This window comes from Pleurodeles waltl, chromosome 1_2, assembly GCF_031143425.1.
Source record: "Pleurodeles waltl isolate 20211129_DDA chromosome 1_2, aPleWal1.hap1.20221129, whole genome shotgun sequence".
In the NCBI taxonomy this organism is placed as follows: Eukaryota; Metazoa; Chordata; class Amphibia; order Caudata; family Salamandridae; genus Pleurodeles; species Pleurodeles waltl.
Window position 1 is genome coordinate 1316348308 of NC_090437.1, and position 17115 is coordinate 1316365422.

Sequence of the window (17115 nt, forward strand, 5' to 3'; positions counted from 1 at the left end):
GACCCTGGCAAAAAGTTGCACTACGATCGAATGGCGGCTCAACAGCGGCTGTACAAGTACTTCCTGCCCGGATGGGCGGTATTTTGATACGTTTACTTCCGGAGCGCGAGCCCTTCTCTAGGGCGGGTCTTATTTTTTTCAGCCAATCGTGAGAATGACGCTACTGTGCACCCAACCAGTTTTCCCCAACACGGTCGCTTCGTCTGTCAATCAGCAGCAAACGGGGCCTGCGATTGGTCCGCTCTGCCTTTCGCTGTAAGGTCGCCCTCGGGTCACCGGCATGTCAGTGAAGGTGACTGGTCCAGAACATGAGAGATGTGAAATGGTGACTTATTTTTATTTGAGCTTTTCAGGCTGGAGGATGTTCGGCCGGTGTGCGGTGCCGGCGGCCCGCCGGTTTCGGATCGGCCCCCCGCCTCAGGCCGCGCCCTGGCGGTGTTTACTAGACGCAGGCACAGTCCGGGACTCCGGGGCACGCCGGGGACATGGCAGCAGGGCCGGCGGGACTTTACCCGGGCTGCACCCTAAAGGCGTTCACCGGCAGCTCCTGGGGCCGTTCCTGTCCGTCCACCGCCAGGAGAGGACGGTGGCGACGGCCCCCTCGGCGCCCGGGGGGCTGCTGGGCTGGTACGAGAGCCTGGCCGACACCGCCCCCGTCCACCTGGCAGAAACCCTGCTGCTCGCTCTGCAGGAAGCCTCGGGCCTGCCATGGTGGGCAAACATCATCGGCGCCACCGTGCTGCTCCGAACGGGGGTCACCCTCCCCCTGGCCGTCTATCAGATGCACGTTATCGCCAAGGTGGGTTCCAGAGTCGCGTCTTAACCGTTGCAGGGTAGTGACCATTGCACCCGGTAGCAGGGAAGGAGGCGTCTGCTGCTGAAAGTGTTTTACAATCACACTTGAAACAAAAAATGTATTATGCATCCAGTGAGATTATCGTTCCCATGTTTTTTTAGTAACTTTCTTGAGAGAGTAAGCTACCCTCATAGTCTTTGTATTTTACATGAAAGTATATATGACAACCTATTTGTCAGTATCATGTAATCTGAATCATAACGTTTGTTTAGCGCAGCACTATCACCCCTAACGGTGTCTGGGCACTGAAGGTGCTGTGTCTCCACTGAAAAGCCACATCTTGAATCTCCCTCTGAAGTATGCCAGGGAGGAAACTATTCGGATTTGGTGGGCTGGCTGTTTCTGCACTTGCCTGCTGAGTAGGGGAAGGAGCAGCCTCCGATGTAATGGTTGTGGGGTGTATGTGTGTGTGTGTTAAGTTTTGCAAGGGGGAGTATAGTTGTCTTGCTGGGACATAGAAGCTCAGTCCATGGTTGATGTAGGACGGCCTTAAGTTGCGGAGAGCTGTGTATGTGAGGATCTCTTGAGTTGGCATCTCTTTTGGACGGGTAGCCAGTGGAGGTTCCTGAGGTGTGGGGTGATGCTTGGGGAGGTTGAGGATGAGTCTGGCTGCGGTGTTCTGTATAGTCTGGGGTCTTTTAAGAAGCTGGGAAGACACTCGGAAGTAGAGAGTGTTGCTATAGTCGAAACGGCTGGTGACCATGACATGCAAGACAGTCTTTTTGGTGTCAGTAGGGATCCATTTGAAGATTCAGAGGAGCATACAGAGGATGTAGAAGGAGGAGAGGCGACTGAGTTTTCTTGTTGATTCATGAATAGTTGGCAGTCGAGGATGATGCAAAGGTTTAGTGCGTGGTCTGATGGAGAGGGTGTTGGTCCGAGTTCTGCTGGCCACCAGTTGTAGTCCCATATGAAGGTGTTCTTCCTGAGGATCAGTACTTCCATTTTGTCTGTGTTTAGCCTAAAGCAGCTGTTTTTTCATCCATGTTGCTGTGTTGGTAATGGCGTTGCAGACGTTGGCTTTGGCATTGTGTGGGTCTTTGGTGAGTGAGAGGTTTATTTGAGTCATCAGAGTAGGAGACTATTTTGAGTCACCAGAGTGTGGTGGGAGACTGTATCTAATGATGTGGAGAGGTCCATAAGGATCAGAGCTGCCAACTCTCTTCAGTTGGGGAGGGCCCTGATGTCCTCCATGGCGGTGATCAGTGCAGTCTCTGTGCTCCGGTTGACCTGGAATCCCGATTGTGAGGTGTTGAGAAGGTGGTTTTGTTTGAGGTAGTCATTGACCTGTTGGCCGATGGCTTTCATGAGCTTTTTGGCCAGAAAGGGGAGCAAGGAGATCGATCTATAGTTTTTGAGGTCGCTGGGGTCAGCAGAGGGTTTCTTTAGGAGGGGTCTGACTTCTTCGTGTTTCTATTAGTCCGGGAAGGTTGCCATGCAGATGAAGGTGTTGTGGATGCAGGTTAGTTCCATGCTAATAGTGTTGGCTCTGAGATTCAAAAGCTGGTGGGGGCAGGGGTGGATGTATCACATAATGGGTGCGGTTGTCTGTGGTTGGTGTTCGCTGCTTGAGAGCTGTTGTTTAGGCTGCAGTTGGAGGGTTAGGGGTCGAAATTGTGATATAGGATGGTGATCTTGATGTGGAAGTAATCTGAGAGGGTGTTGCAGAGTTCCTGGGATGAGTGAATGGTGGTCTCTGTCGGGTTAAAGAATTCCTTGATGATTTTGAAGAGTTGTTTCACGTGGTTGGCTGCGGTGTCGATGCAGGCAGTGATTGCTGCTGATTTTGCTGACTTGATGTGGTGGTGGTAGTTGTTGAGGGCTGCCTTGTAGGCAGCTTGGTCGTAGAGCTCCTTGCTCACGCGGCATTGTTTCTTGAGTCTGTAGCAGTTGCATTTGGAGTTTCTGAGCTCCAGAGTGTACCATCTTGCTGACTTGGAGGTGGTGTTGTAATTAGCTTGTTTCAGTGGAGCAACACGGTCGGGGGATTTGATGATCTAGGTGGTAAAGTTTTGAATGGCCTAATTGAGGTCGAGGTCTGTCATGGGCTCGGGTTGTGTGGTGTTTAAGGCCTGTGGCCATGGGGGCTGTCAGTTACCTTGCTACTGAGGTGTTTGGAGTTGGTGTGCTGGGAATTGGAGATGGTAAAGTGGAAGATGATGTGGTCGGTCCAGGTGAGTTAAGCCACATGGGTGAAATTGATTCTGCCGCTAGAGGTGATGATGGCATCTAGTGTGTATCCAGCTTTGTGCATGAGTTTGTTGGCCAGTTGGGTGACACCGATGTTGCTGAAGTTCTCCATGAGGGAAGTAAAGTTGGTGTTGTTAAGGTGGAAATTGAGATCGTCGAGTAGGATGTAGTGGAGGAAGTCGATGGTGAGGGGGGACGATGAGGTTGGTAATGGTGTTGCAGAAGCCTGGGCGTGGCCCCAGGGGTCTGTATGCGAGTGTGCCTCCCATTGTGGTGCTGGCATCGATCTGGAGTCGGAAGTTGAGGTGCTCCATGAAGGGCATTGGGTCGTCGGTGATGGTGCATTGGCTGGTTTCCTTGAAGATGATGGCAATGCCCCTGCCATGTTTGTTGGTGCGGTCTCAGTGTATCATCTTGTAGCCTTCAGGGTTGGTGGTGGCAATATTGGGGTTTGAGGAGGGTGTTGGCCATGTTTCGTGATGAAGGCGACGTCCGGGTTGTGGGTGGTGACTCTGTCCCAGAATTCCGTGGCGTGTTTGCATAAGGAGTGGACGTTTAGTAGGATGCACTGGAGTTGTTGCTTGATAGTTCATAGTCTTCTGTGTGCGTGCAGTGCAGGCAGTGTGCGCAGGTGGGCTCCCGTTACAGGACAAACAGCAGTCTAGGCAGGTGATGTGTCCTTTGTTGTAGCGTGGGAAGGCCGTGAAGCAGCTGTTGATGGGGTGTCCGAAGTTCAGGGCCTAGAGCTCCTTGGTGGTGTAGCAGTGGTGGGTGGGAGGACCAGGGGCCTGCTGCTGGGTGTAGTATAGGTGCGGACGGGCTTACCTTTTGCATGTCTTTAGCCATTATATGTCCTGGAAGGTGGGAGGGGCCAGGTGGGTGGAGCGGTGGTGCGAAGGGGCAGGGGCAGCAGCAGACACAATGAGGCTCAGGAATGTGGGCGGAGCTGTCGCAATCAGGCTCAGGAATGTGGGAGGAGCTGTCACAATTGGGCTCGGGAATCCTGGCCGAGCTGTCGTAATCAGGTTTAGGAATGCGGGCGGATGTATCAGCGGCAGGCAGGAGGGTCCTGGAGCGGTTGGGAAGCTGTGACTGGCCCAATGGGTCTGTTTAGTTATGTTAAGAGTCTATAAAAGGAACCTACTGTTTCGTCTTCCCCTGTTTGTGAACCGCCATATTGTCCTCTTCTGATACCGTAGGTGCAACCCTCCTCAGATTCTTAAGTTTCTTTTCAGTTCTTTGGCATGGCCATTGGTATCTTAACAGAAGTTTTATGAAATTTACAAGGGAACCCGTCATAGCTGGGAGCGCTGTTCATCATTGAACCCACCACTCCTTTGTTCATTATCCGTGCCACCTGTAGTTTCCCCTGCTCCTTCAACACAATACGGACCTCCAGTTTCTCTAATTTACCCTGTTTTGAATTCAACCTACCCTCCTCCAAGTGTAAAGTTTGATAGAAATCATTAAACAATTCTGTCCTGCATCGCTTTTGTACCCAATTTAAACTCCTGGCCCTTTGTATGTAGCCTTTATTATTCTACACCTCGGCGTCTTACGAATGTGACAAGTGGAAATAAACGCACCATTTTCTGGCAGAAAGGCCTGAAATTGAAGTCAGAGTGTAAACCTGCGCTTAATTACAAAAGCAATCCGTTTATGGTAAAATCATGAATTAAAAGACAAGACAAAGAATCTCTACACACCCTCCGATGTATAGGTTTTCACTAAACAAAAGAATACAGTAATTAAAAAAAAAAAAAACATACGTGTTCGTAATGCTTATAGTAGGTTTGTTTGGATAGTCCATGTATTTCCAAAGAGGTAATAGATAGCCCTTGGTTAATATACAGACTGCGTCATCAGTCCCACCGCTATAACTACACAGAACGTTCTTTAGGATGAGTGTTCTCAGACCATATATTCCCTGGCACTGAAATCACCTGGGATAGTACTCGACTCTTTAGAGTCCGCTAGTGAAGTGTAATCAGATTTGTGTTCCTTTTTAAGTGCTTCAGCAGTCACTTTGAAATGCCATTGAACACACATGCGTACCTCTGACAATGGACGTCCCAACAGGTGCAGTGAATTTCTTTCATTCAGATTGATATACTTTATTTCCAACTGCTGTGTTGGCTCTGGGTTCATGAAATGTATACCATTGTTCTAGATGGTCGGCATACTTGTTCTAAAAAAAAATATGACTTGTCAAATTGTACATCATAATGATGGTCTATAAAATCCTCTCTTTCTCTAGTTAGGTGGAAAATTTGCAGCCGGAGATTGACAACTTAGCCAAGCAACTCCGCTATGAAGTGTCGGTGTATGGAAAACAGCAGGGCTGGTCTGAGAAAGTTGCAAAGTAAGTGTGTGTCTGAAATGTTTTCATCTGTTGTTGCATAGCTTGTATTGTAAATGGCGTCCTGCTCGGTTTAAGATGTTGTGTGCATTAATATGCCGATACAACATACTGTCTTGCTTTTTCCAAACCTCAGCTCACATTAATTATTGGGTTTCTTTTTGTTAGTTTTTTAATGATGTACCAGTGTTGACATACTATGTCCAGTATTCAGTAGAGAGCTATACAACACATCCTTGTCTGGTGATTGCTCCGCCATGGCCCCTCATTCCATAACACCATCCTGAACAGCTTACTAAAAGCTAAAAAGGTGCTGATGAGTCGTCCTTTCTTTTATCTGAATTTAACATCTAATTCTGTCACCTCATTCTGATGATCTGTGCCTCTGGTTCTGTTGGATTCTCTTCTCAAACTTCTTAATTTTTTTATTTTTTTTATTTGTGCTTTGTGTTTTCCAAATACTCAACCCACTTGATGATCTCAAGTGTTTGCATAATACACTATACTTACAGCTATATGCCCCCCATTCTTATTCTTACTAGTGTTCCTACGAACACCTTGCTAGGATCCTTATCTCTCCTAGCCCTTGGCTCACTACATGTATATGGAGTTGTACTTTAGCAAGGTTCGCTGAGATTGTTGCTAGCTTTTCATGGGTAAATTGCCTCCCAGTTCTCGCTGCTGCTTTACGAGCCTAATTGCAAGTCCTCTCTAAATAGAGTACGTCTGATTCCCCCAACTTTTGTTTCCTTAAACCTATTTCATTCTGCACACTCATTAATGTTTCTGTATATGCTCTAATCATCGTGATAGTAGTGTGTGTGTATTTACAGAGACTCTACTCCCGTATAGCAACTTAGAGGGACTATGACCTGTGTATCAGGTTAAATATTTCAGTTTTATGACAGCTGTGCAAATATTCTGTGTTCTTAAAAAGCATAATTTCCATTTTTAGTTTTTACAGTAGTTAGTTAATGAAATCCTTGTGTATATCTGAAATATTTCTAACTAGTGAGGTATTGCAGAGTTTTACCATTTGCCTTTATTTTAGGTTTCATTTCAAGAAGAATCTGCGACGGATCATATCTGGTTTGTATGTCCGCGATAACTGCCATCCGTTCAAGGCCAGCCTCCTGATCTGGATTCAGATCCCAATGTGGGTCTTTGTTTCTTTGGCACTCAGGAACTTCAGCATCCGTACTGCCAGCTTTGGAGGTAATCCTTACTACTGTATTGGTAACATTAGTACATTAGGTTTTAAACAAGGTACCACACGTAAATGCATTTTGATGCTGTGTTGGCTGTTATGGGTTGGTAAGCAGTGACATGAAGTGATGTAACCGCATTTAATAAATGAAAGGTGACATCTGTATATGCCAGCTATTTCTGTCTGGATTCGCTATCTGTTTCTATCAGTTTCTCCTAAGTTCATTACGAACAAGGATACATCAAATCATGTGTTGGTTATGTCGATTGTCAGTTATGGTGAGATCTCGTTTGTTTTAAATATGAATTATTGTGTTGGGCCCCATTTTCTTTCCCTACTGCCACACCTGTATATTATTTTGGATGTTCTAAATATAAGACTATACTTCCAATTGTGAATTAGCGTCTCCTATATTGCCTTAACATCATATCTTCACTTGTATGCATTGTTAGATAGCCTGTTTGTTAACATGTCTAAAGCATATTCGGCTCATGGGGACCAAGTGTAATCCAGGCCTCGAAAAATCATAAAAATGTTACTAGGAATATGTGACCCAACAACTAGGTCCTAAACAGCAATAGCCTAAACCACTACTGCTAACCAACTAAAGTCTCTGCAACGAAGTACTGAACAACTACTGTCTGAACAACGATTTTGCCTGAATAACGATTTTTAAGGTACTTTTTTTTTTTTAAATATATATATATATATATATATATATATATATATATATATTCATTCTAAACAAATAAACCATAAAAAAAGATAAAATGTACCTTAAAATTCGTTGTTCAGGCAATCGTTATTCAGGCAAAATCGTTGTTTAGACAGTAGTTGTTCAGTACTTTGTTGTAGAGACTTTTTAGTTGTTTAGCAGTAGTGGTTCAGGCAAGTAGTGGTTTAGAACTCGTTGTTCAGAATGTTTCCCTGTTACTAGACCTGCAGGTCTAGTGACTTATATAATCTACTCGACCTAAATATAATACACTTGACCCATACATTGGTTTCAAATTATGTGATCCTGGGCAAATTTTTTAATTCACTGAGCCACCATTTTCTTCTTCATCACATATGAAAGCACTGTCAAATACACAAGTTAAGCATGTCTGCTGTACAAAAACACTTTGATTTAAAATACTAAACAAAATACAAATCCAACCACAAACAGGAAACACATGAGCACTGACTTTAAGTACACTAAAAGATGTGTATTTATAAAATGAAAAGGTGGAGGGAAAAGGAGGATCCCTGGGGTACTCTGCAAGTTAACCTAACCTTGGGAGAGCGAAAGAAAGAGAGCCTAACTGACTGAGACTGGTCTTTCAAGAACAAAATAATCCACTCGAGAGCAGTACTGTGGAGGCCTGCGGACCCGACACGGTCCACTAGAATCTCATGGTCAACCTGTTTATGGCTGCTGGGAGATCAAGAATTACCAGCGCCTGGGTAGTATCCTGGTCAGCTGCCTCTCGTAGGTCATCCACAGCTGAGAGGATGACCGCCTCAATAGAATGGGCTGGCTGAAACCCAGCTTGATGGGGGGCGGGAGGGATGTTAAGGAAGTTCGTTTCCTCAAAAAAAAGAGCAAATACACCTTGCTTTCTACGTGGGCCTCAAGCACTTTAGCTTCATTAGGAAGCAGAGATATGGGGCAGTAGTTTTGTAACATGGGTGGGTCATCACCAAATTTCTTTAGCAGTGAAACTACTGCTGCCTCCTTAAAGGAGCTGGGGACAAGGCTATGACTCAAGGCCTGGTCGAGAAGGGATAAGGCTATGTCAGGAAAACGAGAGAAGATATTTTTAGTACCTTAGAGAGACAGGGATCACTAGACGAGCCCGATTTCACTTTGTTCATTAAGTCCATGAGACACGCCTTGCTAATAGCAGGCACCTTGGAGATTGCGACTACGTTGCTGTCTTCCATAGATGTTACTGGATGAGAGAGACTAGAGGGAATGTTGGCTTTGATTGTTGTAATCTTGTCGATACAGAATTTACAACCTTGTATAGGCTGTGAGTAGATGTAATTGTAGTGGCCGGCCACTCTGTCAGGATCTGACAGTTATCCCACAATTCCAAACATTTCCTCAGACTTGTTTGTCGATTTTTATAATTTTATCCGACAAGAAAGCCGATTTAGCTTGTATGATGAGTCTTTTGTATATGAGATTTCAGAGCTTTGTGCAGTAACTACTCATGATCTGCCTCAGTCCCTGCAAACACCAAAGCGTCATTTTGCAATCAGGTTACACGTTCAGTACTGACAGAATGTTCGTTTGTCATGCACTGAAGTCAAATGAGTTCGGCTGTCATCCCAAATGGGATCTTAATATTGGCATGTCAGCAGTAGTGACATCAGATGTCCCATGTTCTCACCTGTCTTCCAAATGAAATCTTAACACACATCCTTAATCCTCTGTAGGGTTTGACTGGGATACTGTAAGCAAGAGAAGTGTCAGATGGCAGGGTGAGGTCTCTTGGATTGCTGCAGAGCCTGTGCACATGGTGCACATTGAGTAGAATGGATACAGCCAGCGTATTTCTACTTTGGAAGTATTTGAATCTTCCTAGAACTTGGCGAAGGCTTCAGAGTGCAATAAGTATGTTTTCAGTGTTTATCACCTCTTCCTCCCGCATTACATTTTCTCTTGTATCAGGCATTGGTACCATTCTTGAGTTGCCCTTAATACGTTTGTCCCAGGATGAGCACCTAATTATATGTAACCTATGCCTTTCCTTGAGTTTTTCTCCATGTTGACTTTGCCAGTTCTAAGTCAATTTTCGAAGTAGGTAAAAATACCAAAACGGGTCTGTAAGTATTCTCCTGGATATGTATACCTTTTACTAAGCTCCTGAATGTTCCTTCACACTTCTTTACATTAAAGATGAAGGAGATAGAATACTGAAGTCACTAAGTGACAGTACGCACCATCTCACCAGCCCTGTGTTGTCACAGTTGTCTTTGTGTGTTTCGATTGTCAGCCCTTCGTGAGGAGATGGACAAATTTTATTGCAACTGCTTGAATAAATACCTGTTTGAACCACCTAGACAAACAGAGTTTATATCCCATTTTTTATAATGTTGGGTTGTAATTGTTGTTAGAAACCTGAGTCTGTACAGCATTCGGACGCCTGAAGTTACCTGCTGTAACATCAACAAAAACTGTAATGTTTTTGTATGAGAATAAGTTAGTTTTAGGTGTTTCTCTGGTCTCCCTTTTTACTGAAGTCATGTCTTGTTGTACCTTAATTATCCTTTATAAACCAATGTGCACCTGATATGATGTCATTTTGTTTATTTTGATTTCTTTGTCTTTAATATCATGACTAATCCCTTGACATCCATGCTTCTATGGCCATGTGATAGTTGTGATTTTTCTTGCTTAGCTGTATCCCGTTTCATGAAACTTCTTAATGATCTTGTATTGAGGATGGTCTCTGCTTTCACGAATTCATTGAGTTATTTGGTTTTAGTTAGCTTCTGGTTACGTGGTTTCTAAAGTACATGCTTCCAGTGGGCAGTTTCATACACATTTGTATGAAGTACCTTTACTCTGAGACCCCCACATCCTGAAACAAGTGTGAGACTGCCTGTAGGATTCAGAGGCAGAATGTATCTTTCACTTTACTTTAGGCATCCACCTTACAGGATTTCCACCACTAATCCTCATTCTTTGGCTTCAATTCTCCCATTTCTGGATTACTTGTGTTGATATCTGTAGTTGTTTTTATCTGCCATACTTTTAGTCACCTTCAATCTGTTTTCTATTTTGATAGTGCAGCTTATCAAATTATTGTTTTTAACTCTTTGTTCTTCTTTTCTGATGTTCCTAATTTTAGACCATATGACCAGGGGCCTGATTTAGATCTTATTCCTCTTTGCTGACTTCTAAATCAGACCCCAGGTTATCAGTGCCAGTGAATGATCTTTGCAGGCTTGGTGGATCAGGAAATGCAATAGTGAGACATAAAAACTTTAATGGAGGGAACAGAGCGAACTTAGGTGGTCATTTTGACTTCGGTGGTCTTTTAAACAGACCGCCAAAACGGAAATCCTTCAGCGGTCGTGCTGGGGGTCGGCGGTTCCACAGCCATCACCGCCACGCCACAAGGTCTTCGGACCGCCATGGTCAAAATTATGCCCTTAATCTTTATCATCTATAGTAATTCGCCAAAAAGATGTTAATGTTAATTTTTTTTATTCCTTTTCATTGCCGCAGTGACCCTCTAGCAGTGTTAGAGCATTGAGATTTTACTGTTTTGAAGATAAACCTAAAAATCATTGATAATCCTCAAACATTTTAGGTCAACTCATTCATATAACAGTTCAAATATTTGATTTTATTGACCAACACTTCTTTTTCTTGTTCACATGTTTGATAAATCCGTGCTACACAGTAAGGGAACTTACATCTCCACTGGGATTTCTTTTGGTTACTGAATTTAAGTCTTATTGAAAGCACTTCTATTCATAATCTTTTTCAGGCACAATTATTGAATAATTGTTTTTGGTTTGCAGTTGAATCTGTTCGGATGCAATTAGCAGAAGGTGGCACTTTGTGGTTTCCAGACCTCACTCTTCCAGATTCCACGTGGATTATTCCAATCTCCCTGGGAGTCCTGAATTTACTCATCGTGGAGGTGATTGTTTTTCAAGTCTCATTCTGCAGTAGAATGCTTTAAATCCTTGTGCCTCGCTTTCAAGAATACTATCCCGGACTGCCACTGGCAGTTTCACAAAGAATGTCCACCTACGTCTGCCTCATTAACAAGGCCTGATTCAAGAATTACCCACTCTTCCAGGACTTCATTCACAGGGCCCCGTAGAGCAACCCATGGCCTGTCCATGAGTCAGTCTGAAGAGCTGCATCTCCTTTACAGCTGGTCCAGCGTAATGTGAAGTTGTCTTGATTATTTTACCCTTTTACAGAATTTCAAGCTAGGGGTGGGTCAAATTGGCATTTGTATAGTGCACATTTAGGCATACCTGTGGCTTCATAGTATTGTGGGTAGTCACAGGGTTTCTTTCCAGATTATTTTAATTTTGTTGGTTTGCTTTGAGGAGCAGTGAACCGATATTTTGTGACTACCTGTGGTGCCCTATAGTGACTAGTGAATCATAGTCCACTGCACTACTGCTTTAGATGCATGTGAAATATTCTGTGCATTGTTTTTGTCAAGATCGCTAGATATTTACTGTGCTCTTGTAGTGTTTCAGGGTGGCTAGTCATACTGGGAATGATGCTGAAGCGCCCATATCATATATTTCTTTTGTGCTGCATGTACTTAAGTCTAAAGAATTCCGTATGTGATGTGTGTAGCAGTCAAAGTTGCAATGTGATTGGCAACAATATTTCATATCGCTGAGGTGTTGGAGGTATGTATGGCTTTCTGTCTAAATTATTCTCTGTTGAATGTTTATTGGGTTTGAGTTGGTGACCTTCTCTTAGCTTTTGACCCCTGCTCCTGTTTCAGCAACTAACAGTGTCCATTTATAAATCCAAGGTTATCATTTTCCACAGATGTTTGCAGTAAGAAAAACCGAGCTGTCCAGGTTTCAGAAGTATGTTACCAACTTCATCCGTGCAGTCTCTGTAGCTATGATCCCCATCGCTGCCACTGTTCCTTCTGTAAGTACCACTGATGGGTCTGTTGGATGCACCGTCCTTTAGCATAATTCCATAAAACTCTGTTGAGGCAGCTTACTCACCAAGCATGCAGCATGTGGAACCTCACACTGGATCTCAGGGCCGCTTATTCATTTTTAAGTTTCTTCTTACATGCCAAATATGTCACATGGCCAGCAGCACTGTATGCTAGAAGTATTGATCATCTGGTGGTACTCCCCACCAATATAGCAGCAGTAGCCACAGGGCTCTATGTAGAACGGTTAGTGTGATGACCAGATCTTTGGCATTCACGTTCCCAAGTTGGATCTTGCAGATGATGAAGTATAAGGGGAGATTGCAGAACAGGTGGGAACAGAAGGCGATTGACTAGGTGGGCTGAATCATTTGATAATGTATATGCTTGAATAAATGTATGTGGCTTGGTGATGGATTGCTGTGGTGTTTTAGAACTCCCATAGATTTTAATAGATCAGATGATGTTGACCTTGAAGTTGGTCTAGTGGGAATTAAGGGAGGTGCAACGAGGGGGAGGAAGGGTTTGCTGCAGATGTGTTCCAGAAGTGTTGGGACACAGCACTGAATGAATGCCCCCCAGCAGGGGTGGCCTTTTGCTTCTGGTTTTGGATGATCTGGTGGGTGCTGTTGAAAGAGTGAAACGTATTTGCAAGGGACATCAGGTTGTCCGTGTACGTGGCATTGTAAATAATGCATATTTATTGTTACCACATGCCTACATGTGGTAAGGATATATATGCTTATGTCCTATATTTTCTTTAATCACATTAGGCCGCTCCAAGATTTGTTTGCATTCATTCCTGTTGAAACTGTTGACACATTAAACTTGAAGACAGTGATTTGTAAAAGGAAGGCTCAGGACTGGAAATGAGGTGCACTCGTAGCATGAAGGCATACCCAGATGTGATGATGCTGAAGTTGGCATAAGGGTGATAACAATGTCTGTTCCATATTTTGGATAGTTAAAACTTAGTGGGGTCTCTCAGGCCAAAGTAGCTGGAGCTACGGGGGTACAGTTAGTAGAGTATGAGCGTCTGGGAGGTGGACCCAAAGTGGCCTGGTGGGAGGAGTGATTAAAGTCTTCTATGGAGCAACAAATTGCCAATGTTGTTGTGCGATGCTACTGACATTAGAGTGGGACCCTGTGCTGTTACTAAGTGATATCTTCCATCTGCGGTTTCAGTGTGAGTGTTTCCAAAAGCAAACAATGGGAAGCCTGGCCTAGATTATTATTATTTTTTTTAATCCAGTTGTCTTGCGGACTGCGGTTTTGACGCATTTATTTTGGTGATGCTTGAACTGCATCATTAAAACCACGAGTTGCCATGCACAAAAGCCTCTTAGTGTGTGCTTGTGAGCTATCTCCAGATTGTGCCTGTTTGATTGTTGCATTTGTCCTGTTATAGAAATCCAAAGCAGACTTTTTGTGCTCAATTTGTTTTGTCTGTATGATCATCAGAAAAATTTCACTGTTTCCATTATTCTCTCTCCTCTCCATCTAGTCAATGGCGTTGTACTGGTTTTCTTCTAGTTGTGTGGGTTTAGCACACAATCTGCTTCTCCGCTCTCCAACAATGCGCCGTGCTTGCCGGATTCCCAGCACCAAGTCGGACTCGGACACCCCGTACCAAGACATAGCAACTGCTGTGTACAGGAAATATTTTTTAAAGAAATGACTTTCCGCAAAGTGGACCAAATTAAAACAGTCTAACAAACCATCTCAAAATGTCTTTTTATCGCTTGTATTCTTTTAGGGGTCCCACTGTCGGCAAATGATCTCAAATCCAAATTTAAAATGGTGTGCAGTGCACTAGATTTATTATGTCTCACCTACAAATGTTTTTAGTGTCCCGGGCATGTGAATAAAGAATGTCGTAGAATTTCTCTCTTCAGATACCATAAGGCACTACTGCAGGTCCCCTTTAAATGTAATAATCTAATATGGTTTACATTTTTTTTTTTTTTTTTAAGACAGCAATTATGCACAATAATTAGCATCCATCACACACACACTTTTTAAATATGCAAAAATATGGTTGAATTGAGTATGCTAGCGAGTACTGTTTAAATATTCAGTTTTCGCGGAATTACTGAGTTCCTGCATTTGAGGAGTGGTTTCAGTCACCTAATGTGTCTATGTATAGATCTAGGTACTCTACTCACCAGGATAAAAGATTCTCTGAATGATTGGTCCCCTTAGACTCCACTTCTTGCCATCCTCTTTGCTTAAAGAACTTGTAGGGTATGCAAATGTCGTTGTGCAAGTTAGACAGGTTGTTCTGTCAGACTTGCAAATGCCTCTGATCAAGCGGTACCTGCTTCCTCACTCACTCCACTGAAGAACTGCATTTCGTTGAAATATATATATAACTGGAGACCAACTTTATGACGCTTGAACTATGGGAAACATTTCTCTAACATCAGTTACTTTGCTATTTAGCAGTGCAGGTTCCTTCTTAACTGGTAGTATGTATGCATACATGCCCCAAATTGAAAACACGTATTCTTCATATTGTGTGTATATCCCACACCTGCCTTTAGTTAGAACTTTTCCTTAAACATGTGGGATTCTTTTACAGGCTGTCCTACCATACAGCGCAATCTACCTGTCTGCACAAATAGATTTGGTCAGCTTACAGTGGGCTTAGAGCCTCGCATTGCTTACTATTGTTTGAACTTATTGTCACTTTCATTTGATCTCCCTTTAATTCCTTACCTAGTGAGGGCTTTCCTTGCTCTTCTTGTGTTTGTGTCTCCCCTAGAGCATGGACTAACTAGTTCTAACTGTGTGTGTCCTTCCACTGCTTCTATTTCAAGCACAAGGGTTTTTGTTTATGGATTTTGCACTCCATGAATGTATGTGTTTTCCAGCTGTCACTCGTGTAGTTCTGTATCCCATTCTGCTATGCTCAGTGTTGCTCTCTTTGTCTCGTCCCTCATGTGCTTCTCCCTCCACTAGCTGTCTCTCCCATGTGCTTCTTCCAGAGCCCCCACCCCCTGGAGCTCCACAATGCTTTATTTGGCCTGTGATTCTTAACGCCCGCCCACCCACTCCACGTTGCTATCTCTGTTCCATACCCCCCCCCCCCCACTCTGTGCTGCTCTCCCCCCCCCCCCCACCCACCCCACCACTCTCTGCTGCTTCCTCCAACACTTCTCCACAGTTGCTTCCACGGGTCACTCCCTCTCTGTGTTGTTTCCTCTAGCCTGAAAACAAACAAAAACACTTTTGCACTTTTTTTTTACTTACTGATCCAACTCGTATCAGTATCTGAAAAGAAAAAAAAACAAAACACCCACCTCATTTTACACGGATGCGCATGCACAGTGGATGTGCTTACAAAATGACGCCCCTGACTGCGGCAACTATTTTTTTTCCCTCTTTTATAGCCATAATGCACAGCATCTGGGATGCTGTACAGCGTTGCCAGTTGATCTCAAAGGTACTCATTGTTGCTTTGGCAGTGCTTGTTTTCTATTTACAGATTTACTGATGAAGTATTGTTTACAACATGCCCCAATTAGACTTTCTCTCTGGGCAAACAATTTTTTTTTCTGCTTTAGTTTGCCTATGATTAACTTGTTCCTTTTGCCCTAAAAGTTTACTTTTGCCTCTGGAAAGTAACATATTACATTTAAGGTCTTTGCCATGTCTCACATTGTTGTGGCTCACTGGAAGCTGTACCAAGAAAGAACAGATACAATATCACTTTATTTGTTTTGAAATAATTATGTTTGGATATAAAAGTTACTAGTAACCATAATTTGGAACCCTATTATTAAAACTGGACAGTGTCCGAAAATATCAATAAGACAGTCATAAAATATTTGGAAAAATACAGTGGGACATAATTAAATCAAATCAAATCATTAACATTTATAAAGCGCGCTACTCACCCGTGCGGGTCTCAAGGCGCTAGGGGGGAAAGGGGGAGTTATCGCTGCTCGAACAGCCAAGTCTTTAGGAGTCTCCGGAAAGCGGAGTGGTCCTGGGTGGTCCTGAGGCTGGTGGGGAGGGAGTTCCAGGTCTTGGCCGCCAGGAAGGAGAAAGATCTCCCACCCGCCGTGGAGCGGCGGGTGCGAGGGACGGCAGCAAGTGCGAGGCCAGCGGAGCGGAGGGGGCGGGTGGGGACGTAGAAGCTGAGGCGTCTGTTGAGGTATTCCGGTCCCTTGTTGTGGAGGGCTTTGTGTGCGTGGGTGAGAAGACGGAAGGTGATCCTTTTGCTGACTGGGAGCCAATGCAGGTGTCTCAGGTGTGCGGAGATGTGGCTGTTGCGGGGTACGTCGAGGATGAGGCGGGCCGAGGCGTTTTGGATGCGTTGCAGGCGGTTTTGGAGTTTGGCGGTGGTCCCGGCGTAGAGGGTATTGCCGTAGTCCAGGCGACTCGTGACAAGGGCGTGGGTCACGGTTTTTCTGGTGTCGGCGGGGATCCAGCGGAAGATCTTGCGGAGCATGCGGAGAGTGAGGAAGCAGGCGGAGGACACGGCGTTGACTTGCTTGGTCATGGTGAGAAGAGGGTCCAAGATGAAGCCGAGGTTGCGGGCGTGGTCTGTGGGGGTCGGTGCGGTGCCGAGGGCCGTGGGCCACCAGGAGTCGTCCCAGGCGGACGGGGTGTTGCCGAGGATGAGGACTTCCGTTTTTTCAGAGTTCAGCTTTAGGCGGCTGAGCCTCATCCAATCTGCGACGTCCTTCATACCCTCTTGTAGGTTGGTCTTGGCGCTGGCGGGGTCCTTGGTGAGGGAGAGTACAAGTTGGGTGTCGTCGGCGTAGGAGGTGATGATGATGTCGTGCTTGCGTACGATGTTGGCGAGGGGGCTCATGTAGACATTGAAGAGTGTCGGGCTGAGCGATGAGCC

General features: G+C 44.6%; 1 protein-coding gene across 1 annotated transcript; it reads left to right on the plus strand.

Moving 5' to 3' along the window:
- Positions 1-250: 250 nt before the first annotated feature.
- On the plus strand, positions 251-13985 carry COX18 (cytochrome c oxidase assembly factor COX18). The gene is made up of 6 exons (XM_069205630.1): positions 251-799; positions 5308-5408; positions 6457-6620; positions 11134-11255; positions 12137-12244; positions 13762-13985. The coding sequence occupies exons 1-6, from the start codon at positions 281-283 to the stop codon at positions 13933-13935; spliced, it is 1188 nt and encodes a 395-aa protein (XP_069061731.1). The 5' UTR covers positions 251-280; the 3' UTR covers positions 13936-13985.
- The last annotated feature ends 3130 nt before the right edge of the window (positions 13986-17115 follow it).

What these genes read in the sequence shown, in the direction of transcription:
- COX18 (XM_069205630.1), top strand. Translation starts at nt 281, where the DNA reads ATGTCAGTGAAGGTGACTGGTCCAGAACATGAGAGATGTGAAATGGTG. An exon ending in TGGTCTGAGAAAGTTGCAAA is followed by an intron (nt 5,409 to 6,456) that starts GTAAGTGTGTGT and finishes CCTTTATTTTAG; the next exon opens with GTTTCATTTCAAGAAGAATC. An exon ending in TCGCTGCCACTGTTCCTTCT is followed by an intron (nt 12,245 to 13,761) that starts GTAAGTACCACT and finishes CTCTCCATCTAG; the next exon opens with TCAATGGCGTTGTACTGGTT.